The following is a 25,213-nucleotide window of genomic DNA, read 5'->3' on the forward strand; positions in this document are numbered from 1 at the left end:
TATTACCAAAAGAGACAGACAGTAACAGGGATAATAGGAACTGCAGATGCTGGAGAATCCGAGATAACAAGTTGTAGAGCTGGTTGAACACAGCAGGCCAAGGAGCATCTTAGGAGCAGGAAAGCTTCCAAGATAACAAGTTGTAGAGTTGGATGAACCCAGCAGGCCAAGCAGCATCTTAGAAGCAGGAAAGCTTCCAAGATAACAAGGTGTGGAGCTGGATTCCGAGATAACAAGGTGTAGAGCTGGATGCTGCTTGGCCTGCTGTGTTCAGGCAGCAACAGGGCAAGCTCAGCAATGCAGTCAAAACTTCACCAAGAAGCTCTTAAGAGGTGCAAGAGACTGGAGGAAGAGAAAATGTCTAACCACACTTAGTAAAGGATAGAATACTTAACAAAGGAGATTCTTTAAGGAGCAAGTGTCAGGTATGTGAATAAATCCTGCTTGCCAGCATGGATGTAGCTCCATCAACACTCAAGAAGCTTGACACCATTCACGTCAACTAAGCACTGTGCAGGTGGTGGGCAATCATTTAGTTCCTCCACCAATGCTTAGAAGAAGCAGTGTGCTTCTTGCACAGCAACTTGCAAACCGAGAAACACTACTGCCTGTAAGTAACCTCCCAAGTTATTCACCATCCTGACCTGAAATATATCACTGTTCATTCGCTGTCAATTTCCTGGAAAGCCCTCTCTATCAGAGTTCTGGGCATGTTATACCACATGGACAAATACGGTTCCCGAAGGTGACTCAGCACTACCTTCTCAAGGATAAGTAAGGATCAGCAATATATGCTGGCCCAGCATGAATAATTAATGAAAGGACCCAGGAATAAAGTTAAATATTATTAAGGGAAAAGGATACATCTTTATCAAAATAGTACAAAATCCAGAAAGTAAAGTCAAGGGAGCTCAAAGGAGAGTTTTCACCTCGCATAATGAGCATTAACACCACCCAAATTTGGTTCCAAGAGGCACAGCTGCATTGTACAGGGTCGAAAAATGTGATTTATACCAGGGCTGCAGGTTTGGGAAGGTCTCAGGATTTATTCAAACTGGAAAAGAGCTTATTTAGAAAAATCCAGTGAGAGTTGAGCAGAATAAGAAAAGTTAGCAGAAATAAAAGATTTAAATGGATTGAATTTAGAAATAGCGGAAAACATTATTGAACAATTTGCACAGAAGGAAGTGCTTGTTAATTTTGACAGTGAAAGTTGCGAAAAGTTTCATTTTGCTTGGTTGCAGAACGTGGGAAACCCTGAAAAAGGCAGGAGGCTACCATCCTGATGCCAAAAATGGCAAGACTATCCAAACACAAAAGGAATTGCCCAGTTCAGAGATATTATATTACAAACGAACATGATTTGAAAGCTTGAAAACAACAGCCAGTCACACAATTTAAAACTTTGCACAAAAATTTAACACAGCATTACAAGCTTTTTTTAAAAAAAACTAGACAACCAAATTAAAAACTGCAGAGTGCTTCAAATTCTGAAGTTACCAAACTGAAAACAGGATGATGAATAGTAGAATGCAAGCTTAATGACCTGCATATTACAAGTGGTATTGTGGTGAACTGATAGATTTAAAACAGCTTTACAGTAATAATTATTAATAATCACATTAAGAAAGAATGAAAGGAGTAATGAGAGGCACTGTCAGGGCTGTCCAACCAATACAAATTTATTACACATCTGTAAGAATATAAGGCGCTTCCAGAAGATAAACAAAAGTAGGACATAATTACAGAGCTGCAAACAAGGAAGAGGGTACATACTCAAGCAGCTCAATATGGCTGAGCAACCTCCTTTAGAATATATACCTGAGATATTCAAAAGGAAAATGTGCGATCCTGATGATCCGGCTTTTGTAGAACCTTTTATAAAAGGGAACCTCCTACTAATGTTATCAGAGATAATGGGAACTGCAGATGCTGGAGGATCCAAGATAACAAAGTGTGGATGAACACAGCAGGCCAAGCAGCATCCCAGGAGCACAAAAGCCTAGGCCCGAAACATCAGCTTTTGTGCTCCTGGGATGCTGCTTGGCCTGCTGTGTTCATCCAGCTTCGCACTTTGTAATCCTGCTAATGTTAAGCTTGATGGGGAGACAGAAGTTTAAATCCCATTGTTACAGCTGGGAAACCAAAATCATGCGAATAAAATTAGAATAAAAAGTTAGCATCAATAATGGTGACCATGAAGATGACCAGGCAGAATCTTTTGGTCAATGTGATGATATGTCTGTTGGCAGAAAAGAGATTTAAATAAGTGGGAAGGTGGAGGCCCTTGTACCTCAGGATGTTGGGTGTCCTCCCATAACCTTTGTGGTACTGCTGCTGGTTGTGACCTGCCAGGATTTCCACATCCAGGATTTGAATTTAGATAACAGCTTCTGGTGCCCTCTATTTGCCCGATCAGAGAAAACATGGCAAGAATTGCTCTAAAACATCACGTTGGGTGCCTTGCCAACTTTTCAGCATGCAAGGCAGATGCCAGACAAAAGCAGATGATTCTGGCCATTGTGTTAAAATCCCACCCTGTTCACCAGTGTTCTTTAAATGACATTATTATTTGTTTAAAAAAGCTTGACATTATTGTTGCATTTTGGGATCACTCTGTCTAGAATTCTAATGCATTTTCAAAGTCTGGCCAAAAAAAACTTTCAACCATGAGTGAAAAGAAAACATGAAAACACTGCATCAACTTCCAAAACAATCAAATGTTGCAACAAATGAATGGCAATTATCCAATTCATATATTGCACCATCTACAGTAAACTGACTTGATACAGGAGAGCTGAATCATTTTGTCTTATCTGACACAACACAGGATATCTCTTCTAGCTCCAACTACAAGTCATTAACTGTAAAGTACAGGGATAACCCTGAACAAAATCTGAGTTTAAGTCAGGTATTTTAACAAAGACAGAGCAACAGCGACATGGTAGGAGAGGGAGATTAGTTATCTAAATGCCAAAATAAGGCTGTCGAGCTAGGGTTTAACCAACCTTTTGGATTTAGCTGCTAAAGGGAAGTCAACATTGTTGAGTCCATAATGTCAGTGCCTGTACAGCACTGCTTATGAATCAGGAGTGCTTTCCACAGCCCACCCAACTTAATTACCCATGATCAAATGCTCCCACTGCCATTCCCTAACCCCTCTTTCTTCCTCATTTCTGCCGCACCATAGACCAGGGTAGCGAGTTTGTCAAGCAGACCAGCTTTCATGTGGGGAGTTTGATTGTTATAAAAAGGATACATGCTGTGATGTCAAAACTGCACATTTGATTGCATACCCAGGCTTTTGGATTTCATGTCAAATTACTCCGGAATTACTAATTACTACAAAACTGGTTTTCTGCTTTTAATTGCAATTGTTTTTCATGCCACAGTCAAAATCCCACTATATTCTGAATCCCATCGTGCCCAAATCCCATTATTGCGAATCCCTTCACATTCCAAATCCCACCTTATCCTTAAGCTCATCCTGCCCAAAATCCGTTAATAACCTGAATTCATTTACAGTCCAATTCCCACTACATCCTGACTCCCTTCATTTCCTGAATTTCACTTTATCCTGATTCAAATCACACATTAAATTCCATTATATTCCAAATCCCATCAACCTAATATCCGAAATCCCACTAAATCCTGTGTCTCACCTCATCCCCAGTCCACTTTTATAGCTTGATTCTCGCCACATACTGAATCCCATCACGACATGCATCCAAAAGCGCTAAAGGATTTTACCCAGTCACGGCACAGGAGGTGATGTTATTTATTCAGCACTGTTGCATTGGATTAAAAAGAAAATACATATATGACTTTGTAATGTTTATTGAAATGCACTGCAATGTATTCTTCAAAAACATTATTTAAATCTTAAGTATACTTTTTGTCCTATATTCAGATACATTCAATAACCTGAAATGTATCTGAATGACTGTACTGACTGCATATACATCAGTGGCACTCAATTCATTCCAGATAGGAACTTTAAATCATTTATCTTATCTGCATTCTAATGCCATCATGTAAAACATAATTATTCTAGTATGGCTGATCTACAGACTACGTCATATAAACGTGTTGGCGCTGTAACTGCTATGTTGTCATTTTTTATAACATTTTGATTTTTAAAATGGTGCAAGTTGCAATTCTAAGCATGTGATTACAGCTACCTGAGGCCTATATTAACCAGTACTCGATATTTTATAAAATGGCTTTTCTCCAGGCATATAACAAGAGACTAATTAAGGAACATTTCAGACATAATTCTCCAAAATGTTCCACCTGAAAATCCTTGCCACTGAGTTATTTTAATATAAGAAATGTCCTGCATCAACATTCTGCATCACAGGGTTTACATTCACAGACCTGGGACTGTGAAAGCAGAGTTGTATTAGTGAATAGAAAACACTGATAGCTGAAAACGACTGCTGCAATGTCAGTATTTATTCTTTCATGGATGGTGTTAATCTAGAGATGAAGAAGGCTTGATTCAAAGAGGTTGTGCTGAATTGGATGATTTTATCTGGCACAATACAGTGCTATAACTGAGTTGGAGAAAGCGAGGAGGGAGATGAAAAATTAGACAATGTTCTAACTCCTAACCACTAACCAGTGAAAACACATTTTTGAAGATTTGGGGCTAAGGTGGGTCAATTTCAGCTGTGACATTCCGCAGCAAATGATGGCTACGAGGTTACCAATAGCTATTCCCAGGCTTGAATGGTACAAATGTTCAGACTGACCTTCTGCTGAAGGAAGGGGAAAAAAGAAATCACAAATAGGAGAAAAATTACAACAGGAAAGAGACCAATTTAGAAGAAGACTGAGTAATATAGATGCAGTCCCTTTGCAATCACAGAAAATTACTTTTTTAAATTCTGAATCACGAACTTTCAAATTAGGGTCAAGTTCTAGCTTTTTCTGAAGTTTCACTTAAATTTTGGTGCTTCCATTGTGTTAGCATTTGGCCAGTAGGTGCATGACATCAAAATAACAACATTGCTATTCTTAGAGGGAAATAATAATTCATACATTCATTCATAAATAGCTACTTCTTCCATATTAATCCTATATCTAACAGTTCAACACAGCGATGATGATAATTTGTAAATTGAACACCTGCTAAATGTCCAACAGCCTCATGTGCGTTATGTGTCTGCATTATTTGCCTGTTAGAGAAGTTACCAGAGTACTGCATTGCCATATTTGTCTTGTCAAGGCCCTTTCTTCAGACTGCGAATCTCTTCAGTGGATGGGACCTTACGCCACTCCAGTGGTTAACTAACAGTTAAGTATGATAGCCTAATGTCTCCTTTTGTTCAAAAACAGACTGGTAAACCCAACAGTACAACACAGAGCTGTAGCTTCCTTTTTGGGTCACGAGTCTGGTGTTGGGGGGTTAAAACAGGCACTTATTCCACTCCATGTTGGGATATTGAATTTGCATGGATTAATAAATATTGTCCACAGGTCACACTTGCCACTTCACTAAAGGCAGAAGATTCTCAAAGCTGGAAGACCTTTAGCAGGGAAGAAACTGCAGCCAGAAGTTCGAGATAAGGGGCACAAAAAGAACATAAAAACGTAAGAACATATGAAATAGAAGCAGGAGTAGAATGTATAGCCATTTGACTCTGTTCCAACATTTAATATCATTTTGCCTGATATTCAACTCACTCTGATACAAATCTTTTTTTTATCCTGTCCTCTTCTGATATCCTTTGAGTCACCAAAAATCTGCCTGTCTCAGTGATGGTTATCACAACTCTCTGGGGAGGGGATTTCCAAAATTAATTTCCAAATTAAGATTCACAACATGTGGAACGAAGAAGTGTCCCCTTATCCCAGCCTTAAATGATCATTGCCATAATAGGTGACTGTGTGTCGGTGTTCTAGATTCACCTCTCAGTATTTACATTGTCAAGTTCCTTCAGAATCCTGTATGTGCCAGTGGGATAACCTCTGATTCTAAAGTCTTAAGAATTCTGAGAAACCTTCTTAACACTTCCAAAAGTTTTAAAATACAAAATTTCCATAACTGTTTAACTTGCACTGTGGCCAAGCAAGCAGGGAAGGGCAGTCTCAAAATCCTCCTGGGTCATTATCTCACTTAGCCTGGTGACACTCCTGTACTTGATTTTCGGGCAGCTGTTACCATCCCATGATGTTGGGTTGCAAATTATTCCGTTAATCTCTGACCAGTGGCCTAAGGTAGTTTTGTAATTAATTAAAAAGCTACCCAAAATTTGGAGCAAGGACCTTCAGGACAACATCAACCAGAACACTGCACAATCTTGCAATGGCAATGCCTGCCAGACATGTCAGATCATTGACATGGGCATTACCATCACATGTGGGAACACCACCCACCATATTCACTGCCTCAAGGCATGGTGTTTTGGTGAGGCCATGCAGATGCTACGACAACAAATGAATGGACACCATGCAACAATGGCCAGAATGTTCCAGCCCAGTGGGAGAACACTTCAGCAGATAAGGGCATTCAGCCTCCAATCTTTGGGGAAGCGTCCTCCAAGGTGGACACTGAGATACACAACAAAGCAGAACTGCTGAGTAGAGACTGATAGCCAAGTTTCATACCCATGAAGATGGCCTCAACCATGATCATGGGTTCGTGTTGCGCTACTGGTGACTCCACCACACCACACAGCTCTGTATCTGTAAAATCTTCCTTACTTACCTGTTTTGACACCATCAACTTGATAAATTGTTGTGATCTCTCTACCTTTATTAGTTTGTACTATTTTGAAATACTTATTACACACACACAGACACACACACATCTATAGGGGGGATCATTTCATCCAAGATGTTTGTTTATTTGCAGATACATTTTATTTAGTTAAAAAAACACACACACAATTTGTAGTCACAGTCAGTCAGTGTGGCATCTTATACATTCCAGCTTTCAGAATAAAACCAGCCTGATTCCAGGTTAAAACTCTGAGTGAAGAAAGCCTACAATTCTGCGTCTGACCTGAGATGTCAGCTTTTTTATATTCCTATGGCTCTGCCTGATTGTCATCATAGCACAGCACTGATACTGACTTTATAAACACTTTATTCACTTCTAACACTCTTGGTCACCTGCAGAGGCTTACCTGCAGACACTCCACTCACACCAGTTGTGTGTTCTTTTGATCTCTCTGTCCTTGATCTCTGTGTCTGTGTGCCCTGCTCTCACTGCACCTGACAAAGGACCTGTGCGCCAAAAGCTTGTGTGATTTCAAATAAACTGGTGGACTGTAACCTGGTGTCGTGTGACTTGTGACTTCCTCAAAATATTTCAGGAGCAGAATGCTGCGAGCACTTTGGCAGCAAGCACCCTATTCCCTTCAGCCTCAGGCCATGTATAGCCATTGTGATAAAGAGTTGGTTACTGCATAAGATATAAGAGTAGCATCTTGTCCACTCAAGCCTGCTGTACCATTCAATATGATCACATTTAGTCTTGATTTCAGCTCCACTTTTCTGACTGTAAAAAACTACAGACCATAAAAGCTATCAGTGAAGTTTAGCAGGTATTAGGGAAGGCAACAAGAATGTTGGCCTTTATTTCAAAGGGAATGGAGTACAATAGTAGGGAGGTTTTGCTAAAACGAAACCAGACAGTAGTCAGAGCACAGCTGGAATACTGTGAATAGTATTGGGCCCCTTATCTAAGGAAACACTTACTGGTATTGGAAGTAGTTCAGGGAGGTTTTGTTAGACTGATACCACATAAGGATGGTCTTTTTTTAAATTCATTTCATGGGATGTGGGCATCATTGGCTGGCCAGCATTCATTGCTCATCCCTAGCTGCCCTTGAGAATATAGTGGTGAGCTGCCTTCTTGAACCCGCAGTCCACATACCGTGGGGGTTGACTCACAATGCCATTAGAGAGGGAATTCCAGGATTTTGACCCAGCAACAGTGAAGGAATGGTAGTATATTTCCAAGTCAGGATGGTGAGTGGCTTGGAGAGGAACTTGAAGATGGTGGTGTTTCCATATATTTGCTGCCCTTGTCCCTCTAGATGGAAGTGGTTGTGCATTTGGAAGGTGCTGTCTGAGGGTCTTTGATGATTTATGCAGTACATCTTGTAGATAGTACACATTGCTGCTCCTGAGCATCTATGGTGAAGGGAGAAAATGCTTGTGGATACAGTGCCAATCAAGTGGGCTGCTTTGTCCTGGATGGTGTCAGGCTTCTTAAGTCTTGTTGAGGTTGCTCTCATCCAGGCAAGTGGGCAGTATTCTATCATATTTCAGACTTGTCTTGTAGATGGTGGACATGGTTTGAGTAGTCAGAAGGTGAGTTACTTGCCACAGTATTCCTAGCCTCTGAGCTGCTCGTGTAGTCATTGCATTTATGTGGTGAGTCTAGTTGAGTTTCTGATAAATGATAACTCCCAGGATGTTGATTGTGGGAGATTCAGTGACAGTAACACCATTGAATGTCAAGGGACAGTGGTTAGATTGTCTCTTATTGGTGATGGTCACAGCCTGGCATTTGTGTGGCAAGAATGTTACTTGCCACTTGCCAGCTCCAGCCTGGATACTGTCCAGATCTTGCTGTGTTTGCACACGGACTGCTTCAGAATCTAAGGATTTGTGCATGGTGCTGAACGTTGTGCTATCATTGGCAAACATCCCCACTTCGGACCTTAAGATGAAGGGAAGTCATTGATGAAACAGCTAAAGATGATTAAGCCTAATTCACTACCTGAGGAAGTCCTGCAGAGATGACCTGGAGCCAAAGAAAACTGCTCTTCAACAAGCACAACCATCTTCCTATGTACCAGGTATGGCTATAGCCACTGGAGATTTTGCCCCTGATATCCATAAGTCCATAAGACGTAAGAGGAGAAACCTTGATCCCCTTGATCATCAAGAACCTATCTATGTCAGTCTCAAATGTACTCAAAGACCTGGCCTCCACAGCCTTTTGTGAGAGTGAATTCCATAGATTCACCACTCTCTGGCTGAAGAAGTTTCTCCTTATCTCTGTTCTAAAAGGTTTTCCCTTTACTCTCAGGATAGGCCCTCGGGTCCTAGGCTCTCTGGAAATGGAAGCATCTTCCCAATATCCACTTTGTCCAGGCCATTCAGTATTCTGAAAGTTTCAATTAGATCCCCCCTCATCCTTCTAACCTCCAATGAGTATAGTCCCAGAGTCCTCAAATGTTCGTCATATGTTCAGCTTTCCATTCCTGGAACCATTCTCGCGAACCTCCTCTGAATCCGCTCCAGGGCCAGTACATCCTTCCCGAGATATGGGGCCCAAAAGTGTGCACTATACTCCAAATGTGGCCTGACCACAGCCTTATAAAGCCTTGGTAGTTCATCCTTGCTTTTATATTCAAGTCCTCTCAAAATAAATGCCAACATTGCATTTGCCTTCCTGACTACTGACTCAACCTGCAAGTTTACTTTGAGAGAATCCTGGACTAGAACTCTCAAATCTCTTTGCACTTCAGACTTCTGAATTTTCTCCCCATTTAGAAAATAGTCAATGCTTTTATTCTTCTTTCCAAAGAGCATGATTTCACACTTTCCCACGTTGTACTCCATCTGTCACATCTTTGCCCACTCTCCTAACCTGTCCAAAACCTTCTGCAGCCTCCCCAACTCTTCAATACTACCTGTCCCTCCACCTATCTTCATATTGTCTGCAAACTTAGCCAGAATGCCCACAGTAGACAGATACAGTGATAATTGGCTGGGTTGGATTTGTCCTGCTTTTTGGCAGTACATACTTGGGCAGTTTGTCACATTGTTGGGTAGATGCCAGTGTTGTAACTGTACTAGAAAAGCTTGGCTAGGGGAGTGGCAAGGTTGGAGCACATGTCTTCAGGACCAAGGCAGTAATGTAGTCAGGGTTGGTAGCCTTTGCAGTATCCAGTGGCAAGACTGCAGAGGTCGGATTTGGTTCATTGGTTGTGGAATTATTTAGCTCGATCACTTGCTGCTAATGCTGATTGGCATGCAAGTAGATATGTTTGGTAGCTTCATCAGGTTGACACCTCATTGTTAGGTATGCCTGGTGTTGCCCCTAGCATGCCCTCCTGCACTCTGCATTGAAACAGCGTTGATCTCCTGGCTTGATGGTAATGGCTGAATGGGGGATATGTTGGGTCAAGAGCTTGCAGATTGTGCTGGAGTACAATTCTGCTGCTGTTGTTAGGTCACATCACCTCATAGATGCCTAGTTTTGAATTATTAGGTCTATTGTAAGTCAGTCCCATTTAGCATGGTGACAGTGTCACACAACATGATGCAGGCTACTCTCAATGAGGGTGGGGCTTTGTCACTACACGGGCTGTGTGGTGATTGCTCTTACTGATACTATCATTAACAGATGCATCTGTAGCTATCAGATTGGTAAGAATGAGGTCAAGTATGTTTTTCCCTCTTATTGTTTCCCTTAACATCTGCCACAGACCCAGTCTAGCTGCTATGTTCTTTAGGACCTGATCAGTTTGATCAGTAGGACTGCTACCAAGCCACTCTTGGTGGTGTGGACATTAAAATCCCCCATCCAGAGTACAGTTTGTGCCCTTGCCATCCTCAGTGCTTCCTTTATATGTTGTTCAATATGAAGGACTACATAGTCATCAGTGAGGGAGGACAGTATGTGGTGATCAGCAAAAGGTCTCCTTGTTCATATTTAACCTGAAGCCATGAGACTTCATAGGATCCAGAGTCAATGTTGAGGTCTCCCATGGCAACTCCCTCTTAACTGTATACCACTGTGTCGCCACCTCTGCTGAGTCCGTCCTGCTGGTGGGATAGGACATATCCAGGAATGGGGATGGTAGCGTTTGGGACATTACCTGAAGGTATGATTCCACATGACTTATGACTATCTCAGGTGGTTGCTTGAGTAGTCTGTGAGACAAATCTCCCAATTTTGGTATTAGCTCCCAGATGTCAGGATTTTGCAGGGTCGACCTCGGCCACTGTCTTTTCCGGTGCCAAGGTCAATTCTAGGTGATCTATCTGGTTTCATTTCTTTGAGACTTTGTAGCAATTGGTACAACTGAATAGCTTGCTGGGCCATTTCAGAGGGTAACTGGGAGTTGACTACATTTCTATGGCTCTGGAGTCACAAGTAGGCCAGACCAGATGAGAATGGCAGATTTCTTTCCCTGAAGGACATTAGTGAACTAGATGGACTGTTCCAACAATCGACAATGATTTCATGGCGATTAGTGGATTCTTACTTTTTTTTGATTGATTTCAAATGCCACCATCTGCCGTAGTGGGATTCAAACCTGGGTACCCAGAACATGTTCCTGGATTAAAAGTTTAGTGATAATAGCACTAGACCATGCTTTTCCTATGTCTCATGTATTATCAGGAGATGCTGAGTAGGTTGGAACTTCAGCTGTTGGAATTTAGAAGAATAAGAAACTATCTTATTGAAACATACAAAGTTCTTACAAGACTTGACACAGTAGATGTGGGGAGATTGTGTTTCCCTTGGGGGAAGAGTTGGACCAGAGAGCATAATTTCAGAAATAAGGGCTGAAAATATAAAATGAGATGAGGAAAAAAATTTCTTCTCTCAGAGGGTAGTAATTTGGGGAATTCCTTAATGCAAAGGCCAGTCAAGGCTGAGCCCTTACGCTATATTCAAGGCTGAGATAAATGGATTTTTAATCAGTAAGGGAATCAAAAGTTGTAGGGAAAATGCAAGAAAGTGGAGTTGAGGAATATCAAATCAGCCATGATCTCACTGAATGGTGAAGCAGACCCAGTGGGTTGAATGATCTACTTTTGCTCTTATGTCTTATGGTCCTGCCTAGTCCCACAATGTTCTCACCCCAAAGATGCAAAATCTGTTTAAGACAGATTTGAATATTCAATGACCCAGCTTCCAGAGCTCCTAAGGCAGAGAATTTCAAAGATTAGTAAACCCCTGAGAGAATGAATTCCTTCTCATTCATCTCTTAAATGGGATATCCATTATCCCAAAACCGCCCCTAGTTTTAGCATCTAACCCTACCAAACTTACTCAGAATCTGAAATGTTTTAATAAGAGGATCTAAATATTTGCATACATGTATAAACAGATTCAAGAACAGCTTCCTCCCCACTGTTATCAGATTTTTGAGTGGTCCTCTTCAGTCTTAATGTTGATCTCTCCCTGCACATTCTCGACAGCTATAACATTGCATCCTGCACTTTGTTTTGTTACCCTGATGGACTTGTATAGTAAGATCTGTCTGTAAATTATGTAAGACAGCACTTTTCACTGTACCTCGGTATATGCATCAGTAAAGAATAAAACCAACTGAAAGATGACTTCTCTTTTTTTAAAACTCCAATGAGTATAGGCTCATTTGATGAACCACTTTGTCACACGTGTCAACCCATTCAACCTTGGGATCAGAGATGAATTTCAATGAAATTATATCCCTCCCTAAATAAGGAGACCAGAATTCTACCAATACTCCAAATTAGGTGCCATCAAATGCTCTGTACAGTGTAAACTTCCTAATTACAATAAAGACTAGCAATGCATTTGCATACCCAATTACCTACTGAACCTGCAAACTGTTTACATTAAATGAGAGAGAATATCCACATCTCTCTTTACAGCATCATCTCTCTCTGTAATCTCTCTCTGCAATAAAGTAATAATACACTTTACTCTTCTTTCTCCTAAAATGGACTACCTCAAATTTTCCCAAAACTATATGTCATCTGCAAAATTTCTTCATACAATTAACTTTTCAATAAATCTTTGCAGTCTCTTTGTGTACTCCTCACAAATTTCTTTCCAATATTTGTATTGTCAGAAAACTTAGCTTCAAAACAGCAAGTTCCTTCATTCAAATCATTTGTGTCAACTGGAAACAATTGAGACCACAGCACTGTTCTCTCTGGAACCTCAACGGGTATGGTGAGCCAATCTGAAAATTATCTTTTTGTTTCAAATCATCATCCTCTAAACATGCTAATACAATACACCTTGAGCTTTTAATTATTATCTCTGCAGCCACATTTTTAAGCCTCTAGAATGCAAGCTATTCAAGTCACTCTTTCTCAGTGGAATAAATAATTGATGAGAATTTTTTTGTTATTGAAGTATCTCCTTAAATGTCTGCCACATTCTTTTTATTGTCATGTCTTTTAATGTACTTTCACAGTCCATTTTAGCCAACTCTACCCGAACATCTCTGGAAATGATCTGAATTTAAGATTATGACATTAGTTTCATGTTGTAGTTTCCCAACTATAAACTAAATGTGAAATTCCAACATTAAGTTGTGATCACTCTTCCTGGAGGTTTCTTTACTATCTGATCTTTAATCAACTCCATCACATTAAACAATGTCAAATCTAAAAATGCTTGTACTCTGGCAAATTCCACAAACATTGCTCAAAGAAATATATTCTTAGTCAAATATATTCTATGAAGTAGAGATAACAAAGTATGGAGCTGGATGAACACAGCAGGTCAAGCAGCATCTTAGGAGCACAAAAGCTGACGTTTCGGGCCTAGACCCTTCATCAGAAAAGGGTCTAGACCCGAATTGTCAGCTTTTGTGCTCCTAAGCTGCTGCTTGACCTGCCATGTTCATCCAGCTCCACACTTTGTTATCTCGGATTCTCCAGCATCTGCAGTTCCCATTATCTCTCATATTCTACGAACTTATCCCTTATGGTTATCTTTGCTAATTTGGTTTGTTCAATTTATATGAAGAGTACAAAAAAAACTATTGCAATTGTAGTGCTTTAGTTTCACAAGATTCCTTTAATACTTGAATTATACTTTGTTCTACAATGTATTTATTTGTACTGAAACATATTGCCAATGTTATTTCTTTGAACTACTCAAACTGATTCCGTATCTTGATTTTCTAGTATAAGACAATTTTTCATGACTGTATTAATCTCACTTTTACGAAGTTCTCTTTCCTTCCTGTCTATTCTTCCAAAATTTGAAGTACCTCTGGATAGTTACTTCCCAAACTTGGTTACCTTGTTACTACTTCTCTGTAATGGCTTTCAGATCATAATTCTTTACGTCTACTTGTAACATCAATTCATTTAACTTGTTAGGAATATTGTGTACGTTCAGGTAACGAGCCCCTTGTCTTTTCCATTCTTTTGTCTCTATTCTAACTTAATTGCTGATGTCCATTTATGTTCGCATACCCTATCCTTATTGCAAGATAAAGACAACATGGTATTTACACAACTTAATATGCCTTGACTCACTCTAATTTCACCAATTATCAGTTGGATAATCATGGCCATTCAAAACTAAAACAGTACATCAGAATTACTCTGCTCATACAAAAAACACTTTCAAATCATCACAATGAAAATACGCTGGCAAATTTACAGTAAAACTTCATGGAACAAGTATATTTAGATGTACTACTATTTTATTTCAACAGAAAATCACAAAGTAAAATGGAGGAACCTTTTTGGTCCATTATGGGTGCACCAGATCTTTGAAAATGTTATCTAATTAATCCGATTCCTAGTTAGCTCCCTGTAGCCCTGACTTCTTTTTCTTTTTAAGTATGTGCTCAATACCCAATTGTATACTTCACACATTTTGGGAGTGCTATCATTCATAAATATCCACAAAATCCCAGAAATAATGTAATAAATACTTAAACAGCTAAATTAGAAACACATTCTGCATTACACAATATTTCATTGCAATTTGCTATTCTTTTGTTTTGAAGCAATTATCCGGATGAAACCCGGAGACTGTTAAAATCGTCCTTTGGGACTCAATTCCCTTACTTTCTCTTTTAATTTTTATTCAAGTTTCATTGAAGATTTAATTGAAGTCTGTTGAAGTTAATTCCAATGTATACGTTTGATATGCTGCACTACAATGTTTGCATGTATTGGTACGTAAAATCCCATAAAACTTCAAATAAATGGAAATCAAATCCAATTGTTATTGAAGGGCATACTATTCCTGCCATCTGAACAACTTCAGTTAGATTTGAAATTCCATATCTTCGACCTGATTACATTTATTTGGTTTACAAAACAACTTACACAGACAAATTCCTCAAAGTTACACCCCTTTCCCTGTTACACATTATGTAATTCAATGGTTACACTTCATTTACTGTTTTGTGTTGCTGGAAATCTCATGTTGGGTGTCATATTTCCATTTGAATTTCAGTAAATATTCTCCAATGGTAACATTCTCGAACAACTAAATCTATCACAACAGAAGTGGCTAAAATAATTTTAGGAAAAAAAAAGACAGGTTTTGAAAAAAGAAATCCAAGATTGCTGATCATATAATCAGCATTTCTTTCAAATGAATTGTACAGGACCATCCAATACAAGGTACACACCAGTTGCACTCAAAATATCTTTGTCTTGTTTTAACAGGTGCTATATGCAGCAGATAATTTCATACATTCTGTATAATTGTATGTAATATTCTTAAGCACTGAAATAAAAAAAACTTCTACTCATCACTGGACTACACTCTATCATTCTCATTGCTTTCGCTATGTGGTGATATCTCCTTCAGATAAACCATTTCATCGATCACTAAAAATGCATCAAAACACAATGAGCATTTCCTTCCACTGCATTGCTTTCTAAGGCTCTGCATATCAATCACTCAGATTTGTTTCATCCTTCTTTCATCAAAATAAAAAAAAATGCACATTCAAATTTGTCAAGGAAAATACAACTGACTGAACATCAATTCATAGCTTTGGACATGGTGACCCAATGGCTGAAAAACAAAAAAGATTTTCCTTTCCTTTTCAAATTTCAGTCATGTCTATCCGTACAATGGAAGATGCATCCATATTATTATCAAGTTGCTCCTTAAATTCAGTTCAATGGCTTTTGATCCAATTATTCACATTTAGTAAAAAATAGCATTTTTGAACTGCGATATCTGCAATGTTGGATTATCCTGAATCTTGTAACATAGTTTACTGATGTATTTTGGAAGTATCATACAAGTAATCTTAAGTATACAATATACTTTATACACTCTGTTAATGAACGAACTCGATTAAGAGACAAGAATATGGCACAATGCATGGCTTGAACACTGCAATAATCTTTATAGGACATTTTGTGGTTTTTGCATGAACAGAATCTGCTCTACCATTTATTTCAAAAACCAAAATACTTCTAGTCTAACTAGAACTATTATCATGATTTGATAATGAGCAATTATGGCAATACAGTGGTAAAAATATTCAAGTATACAATATTTTATCTATATTTTACTTACCTGTATAATGTCTGAAATAAATAAACTAACTGAATAACTTTCTATTTTTGTTTTACTTTTTTGATGTAAAATGGAGGAATGGGTGAGTTCCATTTAATATAATTATTTCTATGATCCTATTCAAGTCTTTCAAGAGTACAGTGATTTGTGGGAGATAAACCATTTACAAATTATGAACGTTACATAAAAGCATTTCAAAATAATTAAAAATTGTGACCTTTCTCTTCTGAATAATGGTATAATATAGATGTGGTCGCTCTCTATACGCACACGCAATTTCTTATATTTTTTAGCACTTCTGAAATCCCCAATCCGCGAATGCTCAACTGTCATATGCGATCAGTGTTACTTAACTGGCCTTGTAAACCTTGCTACTTCCATGTACGTTGTAAGCGAAAAGACAGACATTGCTGAATGTCTTGTAAAATATCACCAAATCTTGCTCAATATTCATATGGTAAATTGCATCACCCATGTGTATGTTTAGTGGAGGGAAAAATATAAAATGCCAAAAGAATGGCATCATAGTCAGTATGTCCATAAACAGACTGTGGTCATTTCATGACATTGGACCTTTTCTTCTTGCTACGCTACTGTAAATAAGCGTGTTCCCTTGCCTGTCTGCTTTCCTCATGCCCATTTCCAGAAATGCCGCAGCAGATAAGTAACACTGTCATGTCTGTTTTGTCAACTACATGCTGATTATCCGTTCTATTGGCAGTTTGTGAACATTATCAAGGTCAGAAGCAATCACTCAGAAGACACCTCCTGATGCTGTTATAGTTAATGATGATTTCAGTGAGAAGACTCCTTTCAGCAAAGGCAATCTGTTATTAGAATAATGTAAGCAGAAATTAAGAGACTTTATTCTTTTAGTTGCTTAGTTAAAAAGCTTATTTGGTATCGATGCAAAATATTCAATGTAGTTATTTGCTAAATTTTGCAAAGGCTACGAATAACAGGCTATAAATTTTATGTACAGTAAAATTACTTTGTAATGAATATACTATTTGGCAATAGATGCTGACTTCATTTCTCCTTGTATTAGGGCAAATGCCCACTGTTTTTAACTGTCTGGACCTCAGCTTTTGACAAATTGGTTGTGAGGCATTTACGACTGATGCACATATCGGAAAATCATTTCTGCCAAGTTTCCTTCGTGACCTGCCCGTGGGACATGACATGCTCCGAGATGCATCGCTCTATCAAACCGCATCTTTCCAGAACAATGCAAATTATGACAAATTCCATCATCCTGCATTATGCGCTTCATGCTAATCTCCCTAATTCGAAAGAATCAGGAGGCTCGCTGTTCTGCTGAAGGGCATGTTGTCTGATTGAATGATGGTGAAAAAACATCCACAATCTCTTTTGCCTCTTAATCCCAGCTGTGCCCACCTCTGCCCTGAAAGCGCCATGTATCTCACTCCTTTAACTTCGGCACAAAATTACATCATCATCTACTTAGCCTCTCATGTTTACTATAGTATAAATTAATTGCCTTTTAATTCCATGCTAATGCAGGTGCTATATTTTTGAATGGAAATGTACTCAGTTCTACCTCTTCCTGCTGATTTCCCAGGCCTGTCAGACTGTCACATTGGGAATGCAACCATGCTGAGAAGCTAGGACTTCTCCTATGCTGGCTTCTGAACCAATCATTTACAAGATGGGATTCAGGCAATTCTTGATCTCAGCAAGTTGACTTTGTAAGGTTATTCTGCTTGCTTTCAGCAATTGGACAACCTGCAGAAGACACTGAAAAGTCTCCAGCTCACAACCTTGTTTTAAGTGATAATACTTCCCTGTTTCAGAAGGTGGCAGCATTACTGCATGGAAAGGAACATCAGTCAAGATGACATGGCAAACAAATACAATATTCTCCAATATATATGCAAATCTGTGCTCAATTAGGATTCCAAGTTATTAAACTGCAGGTTTTAAAGCTACATCATCATCAGAACATTTTAATGCTTGATGCAAACATAATTCCTTTGGAAGATGTAACAATTCTGTGTATAAAATCTACACACCATCAGTGAACCTTCCTATGCATGCAATTGGCAAAACAATCACAGATAGAATATCAATACAAAACTGGAGAAAATAAGTCACATTGTTTTTCCATTAAATAATCAAAATAATTCAAAAATGCAGTGTAGTAGAACTTAACTTCCAGGTAGAAAAAAGGTGTGCTTTAGAATACTTGACATTTCAATCCTACAATTTGCAGAGACTCAGTTATGGTTTGAAAAATGTTCAATTTAAAAAATAAACTTCTGTTGTGATTTCAGACACATAAACAACCATTTTTAGACAATATAATGAATGGATTATCAGTTTACTATGTTTATTAATGCAAAAATTAGACTTACATCTTGAATCACTGACAGAAAAAAAAATTTGGACATTAACTTGCTTAGACAGAGGATATTTTTAGTTAGGCCTGAATAGAATCTACTATAATGCCCTAACTCAATCTGTGCCAGTGTGTGACTGTGTGTGACACTGATAATGACCACCCATCTTGCCTTTCTTAAACTGGATTAAACTGGTAACAAGATTAAAACAAATGAAATATTAACAAGCTCCAATAAATTGTGATTACATTTACATACATAGGATAGGTCATTTTAAATTCAATGTATGTGCCTTAAATGTGCAAAACTGGTTAGAAAGTCTTATGTTAATCTCTCTCTTGTTAAAATAGCCCCACCAGATGCTGGAAGTTCATTTATGCATAGCAAAACCAGACAGAATTACAGATGTTACAGCATTGACTATATTGTCATTTGAGGGCCAACAATAACAAAATCTCATTAGAGTAAGTTAACATGTTTATTTCAGTCAGTCTGGTGCAACAAATAATACTCAAAATTCAGAAACCTGCTGTGTAACCTCTTAAAAACTTACACTGATTCTCTATAACAGTATAGCTGCTGGCATACGCCACACAACACCTTAACTTCATTGCACAGAATGGTGAAACAATATTTTTAAGTATTACTAATGCAATCACATTTTTTGAGATTCCATGAAAATTACAGATTAAGTTACTGTTTTAAATATATAATCTGCTTAAGGTTGTTGCTGAGATTCGGTCTTTTGTCTGAGAGATGCTCCACTGAATATCCTGAACAGCAGAGGGTGCAGGGATTCTTAACTTATGTGCTGTCATGTCATTTCATGCCTTAGGGCTCCCAGGCTGCCTAGAACTCTGTAATGGTGCAAAATGGCAGCTCCAATCAGAAAGCCAGCCACATGGTGGTACACCTTTGAAAATGAACTTTTATTACAAACGTAAGCACAAATTAAAAGATACGATAATGCTATAATTCCAAAGGAAAGGCTTAATGCAATACAAAGCTGTCATCCAGCTCTCATCAGAGCTTTTTTGAAATTAAAGCTATGTCCATGACAGCTCTGTTTAGTAAAGATACGTGAAGAACCATGACATAAAAGGTTAGCATCCAGGCCGTATTTTTTTCCTCAACATTATTTTCCCAATTTGAGTAAATGATACCTATCTTTACATCATGTAGTTCTTACCAGCACAAGCCAATGTACAAAACAAATAGTTTGATCTTTTATTCCATAATTTTGAGAAATCATTAGCCTTTGAATATAATCACATTGTTGAGAGTAAATAATTAGCTTTACCATCAAACTGTTGCACTTAAGTTTGGCTGAAGGCACAAAGCATCTCATCAAGCAGTACATATGGAAACATACAGAGATAATTTGACTGTTCCAGAATGGGCCCAATCTAGACCTAGTGGCACACCAGCTTGGTCAAGGTTTTTATATTTAAATCTTTAAGGCAGGAGTAGCATTTTTAAGCATGACATGAAATACAACTGTGAAATATTGGCCTATTTGAATTCGTTATAAATGAAGGTAGAAATATTTGCATTATTAGATTCCCTCAAAATATATTTGTCACTGCTCCATTTTGACCCTTCCAACAAACAGAAGGAGTGTACAAACAAAAACAGTGATCAGTACCAGATGACTCTTTAAAGTTCATAACGATTGTCTTGAAATTACATGACTAAACTCACGTTCCATTTTGGATACCGAGTCCAGTAACACCCCACGGTTAATTACCCATTTAAAGAAAAAACAAATGAGCAATCATTTCTAATACCTGTTTCCTTCCATCGAGTGATTCTGGTAGACATTTTGAGCAGTCAGCAGTATCGCCCCAAACACTCCTGATTATCATATTCTCCACTGCGCACATTAAGGTATTATGACTTTTTGCACACAGTGAAATACATTTCACCCAGTGGAGATTAAGCATGCCCATCTTAAAATTGGCCAGCACTATTAAATGCCCAGTGGAAAATTCAGGTTATTGTTATTTCCTGTATTTGGCAAAATTTAATATTAGTTATTAGGTTTCTCTAGAATACAATTTTAAAAACAAGAACATCACAGAATGAAAAATATATCTCTCAGAAAGCAAAAAAACTCCATTCTCAAAGGAATAAAGCGCATGAAAAATATTCATAACTATGCACTTTAAAACATTGTTCATAATGTTCCTTCTATCCATGTTTTATAGCCTGTATGCAGGCCCACTTTTACAACATTATACAGATGCACATTCAATATTTATTGCTGTGGGATGAAGGGATGTTGGGTTTCTCACTTTGTTTCTAGCAAGTTCAGCACCTTAAGAAGTAAGTGACTATTTTAGTATCATTGCAGAAAAAGGCACGAGGCACACCCTACACTTGCTGTGGCTTGTTGACATGAACCAGGGCAGGCAGAAACCAATAATACATGAAGTGCTGTTCAGAGGCAATTAGGATCAGTTGTCAAGGCTGGACCATTAATGAAGGAACATGTCAGCAGAGCCACAGACCTCAGCATTTGCGGGCGAGAAGGCGATTTAGTGTGACAGATCAAGTCCTTCCGATGTCCTCAGCAGTACATGCTAATACCAGTCTTAACAACACAGTGTGGCAGTGTATAATGCAACTAACATGGACTTTGATTCAGCAAAATGACTGCTGCCACTGCTAGTCCATCTCACTTCAGCTGCAGATAAGCTAATAATTACCAGTTTGCCATACTCTTCCTTGTCCTTAACACACCCAGTTCATCTACCTTTCTTCCAGTTCGGAAATGCAAGAAAACACAAAGATATGTTCAACAATATTTTGATCTCCAATTTCATGATTCTATATTTCTGATTGGTTTTGAAAGTCATGCAAAATTCTTAATAACTAAGCTGAAACACCTTTCCTGAAGCATATGTGTGAACATACCTGGTTTATATCCCCCTGTAACATGAAAAATTGCATATATGCCAAAAAGGCCAAAATTATATACGCAATATTAGCAAGAATACTGCGTAATAAATGTACCTCAAACTCTGCTGTCAATACCCTGCTTCTATAGCACCAGATTTGCATCTTTACTTTCAGCCACAGCTTAGAATTCTCTCACGCAAAGATATGACTTTCTTTATGGGTCAGAGAGTATGTTGTGGCTATAATATACATTAGAATAAAGGACCATTGTTTAAATTGTACGGTCAATTATAACTGCACATTATATGTAAAAAAATCAAAGACTGGCTTAATAATTTTCTGTTACCCTCACTTTGTTATTAGAAAATGCATAACCTGCTCTCTATTTCACTAATTCACATCACACCCATTAGTGAAATGCAGTTGGCATGCAGATACATCAACATGAATGCAAAGTACTAGTACAATAGATAAAGTTAACAAAAAGAAAATTAAATTCTGCACATTAATGTTTCACAAGTTTAGTCTTGTGAATACCTCTTGAGGATACTTTCTGTTGTGATTGCTTTATGATAGCAAAACAAAATTGGTAAACATTTACATTTTAGTAGTGTATGTTATTGATGCCTAGCATCCTTTTTGTTAAAAACAAAACCAAGCAGGGTTCAAACTTAAAATGAAAATCCCTGTTGCTTTTTGATAAAATTCAAGATTGACTGAGAGACAGAACTCCATGCTGAGCTCCCTTATTCACAGCATCTGCGTGATTTTATAATTTAAGTGACACACTATGGTGGAGCTACAGTTGACTATACCCAAGAGCCATTACCACATGAGTTTAATAGCAATTATTGGGAGCTCAAAAAATAACTTAGTTTGGCAAGGTCTCAACAACTAGATCACAAACCTCCTACATTCTAATGGATTATCCAGAAACTCTGTTCAATAAATGATCATTCATTCTGTGTTCGAGCAAAGGACAAAATTCTGAGCATTATTAATGAGACATAATTTTTCCTAAGATAGAAATGTCGATTATTAGGGGTCTGTGGTGTAAAGTAAAAGGGGTTACGTTTAAAGGAGATATGAAAGGCATAATTTTTACACAGAGCATGGTAAGCTCCTGGAATGCAGAGCCAGAGCTGTGGTGGAGGTGGAGACAACAGCAACATTTAAGAGTATCTTGAAAGATATTTGAGTAGGCATGGAATAGAGGGAAACAGACCAGGTAGAGGCAAAAGGATTTTAGTTTAGAAAGGCGTTATGTGTTGGCACAGTCTCGGTGGGCTGAAGGGTCTTTCTCGTGTTGTGGTGTTTTTTGTATAATGTTGCAAACAAGGAACACTGGGCTGAATTTTGTCAGGGCAGTGCTAGCAACAACCTCCCTCAGCTATTTCTGACAGTCCTCCTAACTGATTTCTGTTGTAATCAGGCAATTAACTGATCCTGTACCTTTATGGGACATCTCTCACCCTTGAGAGCATTTCAGTCCCAGCAGCACCAACACTAACAGTGGCCACAACTGGGTCTACACTATGGACACTGCCTTGAGAATCAAAGTGGTTAGGGTCAGAGTTCCCCACGCCAGTCAATCCAGGCAATTGCATGAGTGAGCAGTGGTTTTAACAGCAACAGTCCCTGCTAAGGGCTATACAGTCTTCTTTGGGCCACAGAATGTCTGATTAGGGAGCACCTCACCTCAACTCCACCCCATCCAGCATTCACAGGGTGGCCCCCTAGGTTTTACTGGCAGAATGCCAGCAGCAATGGGAAGAGATCCTTAAGTGGCCCTTAACCTGGGAGGAATAGCATCCTCCATAGCTCTGCCACAGAGAAAATTCCAAAATTTTAGGAAATCAATCGTCACTCAACCAGCTCACCCATGCTACTGCCTTCATTCCTAATTCAGCCCCTTGCACATCCCAACCTGCTTCCAACAGGCCTATTAAATCCTGCCCTTGACACCTGGGACTCTGTGTATTCAATTCAAAGGTATGCAAACAGGTGAGCGTGCAGTATTTTTACGCTGCTGAGCTGAACATGCCATTTTCTCTTAACGGCTTGTAGCTCTTATGTTGTTATCTGTTATACGGCTTCAAACAAAAAGAAAATACTGTCAATGCTGGAAATAAAAAAAAAGCGCTGGAATGCTCAGCAACTAGGCAACAATTGGAGAGAATAAAAATAATTTTTAGCACTTCAGGTTGAGGCTCATTCAGATGAAAGGTGATTGATCAGAAATATTAATTCTACTCGAGTCTCTGCAGACTGTTCTCCTTCAGGCTCAATGAAATCCATGGCTTTGGGCCAGTCTGAGTCAAAGAAGTACAGATGAATTCTCTTTGTTATCTTCCAAAAAGATGGACATGATTTCATCTCTGAGCATATGCATTTGTGCAGACTCTGGAGCGACCATTCCAGTGAAGCCTTCAAAGGATTCACACATTCTTCTTTTCCATCAGGCTTTGCCAGTGGTTTTACCTCTACACATATCATTTTATTATTCAGTCAAAATGCTGAATTATTGCAAGTATTTGGCTTAGAACCTGTGTACACACATGTATATGTACAGAAGTCTGAATAATAGGGTAAATCTTTCTCTAAAGAGATGCATGGTCTTGTCAGTTCAGCATAAAAGGCAATACATCTTTTATCCATCTAGTACCCAAGACTCACATTTCACTTATGCTTGTGTTGGGGGTGATGCTACATCACTATAGGAGACCATTTTTCAATCCATCCAACAGCTTACTGGCAAACATATAACAGAGTGGGATTAAGTACGGGTCCTAATACGGTAATGGTAAATATCATCTGACTAATGTTTGCTTCTTTAAGATAGTGCTCTCCCAAGAAATTACAAACACAGATCAGTAACTCAGTGCTTCTAAATGAAGTAGGGATGTCATAATCTAATAGAAGCTCTAGAAATATGGAGAGGTATTTGTCTGGTTGAATTGGACCATACAAGTCTTCAATTTCTGCACCATTATATTGAAAGATCAAAAGTCATACCAACATTGAGTCATAGAGATATACAGCACGGAAACAAACCCTTCAGTGCAACTCATCCATGCTGACCAGATCTAGTCCCATTTGCCTGCATTTGACCCATTTATACATCCATGTAGATGCCTTTTAAGTGTTGAAATTGTACCATCCTCCACCATTTCCTCTGGTAGCTCATTCCACATATGCACCACTCTCTGTATGAAAAAGTTGCTCTTTAGGTGCCTTCTATATCTTTCCCCTCTCACCTTAAACTTATGCCATCTAGCTTTGGACTCCCCACCCCAGGGAAAAAAAACCTTGCCTATTTACCCTATCCATGACCTCATGATTTTATCCAAAAAAAACTAGCAACTTAGCTGCTCCCCTGCTGTGATCTCCCCACACAAGTTTCTCCAAGGTCAGCTGTGAATTTTGCTGTTTGTTTACTTTTCTAAGACAAACTCCCTTGTCCAGAGGTACTTGAAATCAAATAGCAGAGGCAGTAACTGTGAAGGTTTTGTTGGGTCAGACAACTATGTACGTTTCTTCCTCCATTAATTTACTTCCCACCTTGTGGTCACTGCCTTTGTCTTCCTTCCTCCTTTTTTAAAGTACTGTTGTTTGATAGTTTTCCTCCAAAGATCTAAAACAACGCAACAGTTTAAAAAAACTGTAATTGCCACTCCCAGAATTCGAGGAA

General features: G+C 38.7%; 1 protein-coding gene across 4 annotated transcripts in view; it reads right to left on the reverse strand.

Annotated features, from left to right (window-relative positions):
* dph6 (diphthamine biosynthesis 6) overlaps nt 1-25,213 on the reverse strand; it is a 295,616-nt gene that overhangs the window by 96,149 nt on the left and 174,254 nt on the right. Inside the window, exon 13 of one of the 4 annotated variants that reach the window (XM_048538302.1) lies at nt 19,341-19,478. The exons of the other annotated variants lie outside the window; for them this stretch is intronic. Within the exon in view, the coding sequence (XP_048394259.1) occupies nt 19,446-19,478 (33 nt within the window). The 3' untranslated portion in view covers nt 19,341-19,445. Of the gene's footprint in view, nt 1-19,340; nt 19,479-25,213 lie in introns of those variants that run through there. 4 annotated transcript variants of the gene reach the window in all.

Source organism: Stegostoma tigrinum, chromosome 10 (genome assembly GCF_030684315.1).
Source record: "Stegostoma tigrinum isolate sSteTig4 chromosome 10, sSteTig4.hap1, whole genome shotgun sequence".
Taxonomy (NCBI): domain Eukaryota; kingdom Metazoa; phylum Chordata; class Chondrichthyes; order Orectolobiformes; family Stegostomatidae; genus Stegostoma; species Stegostoma tigrinum.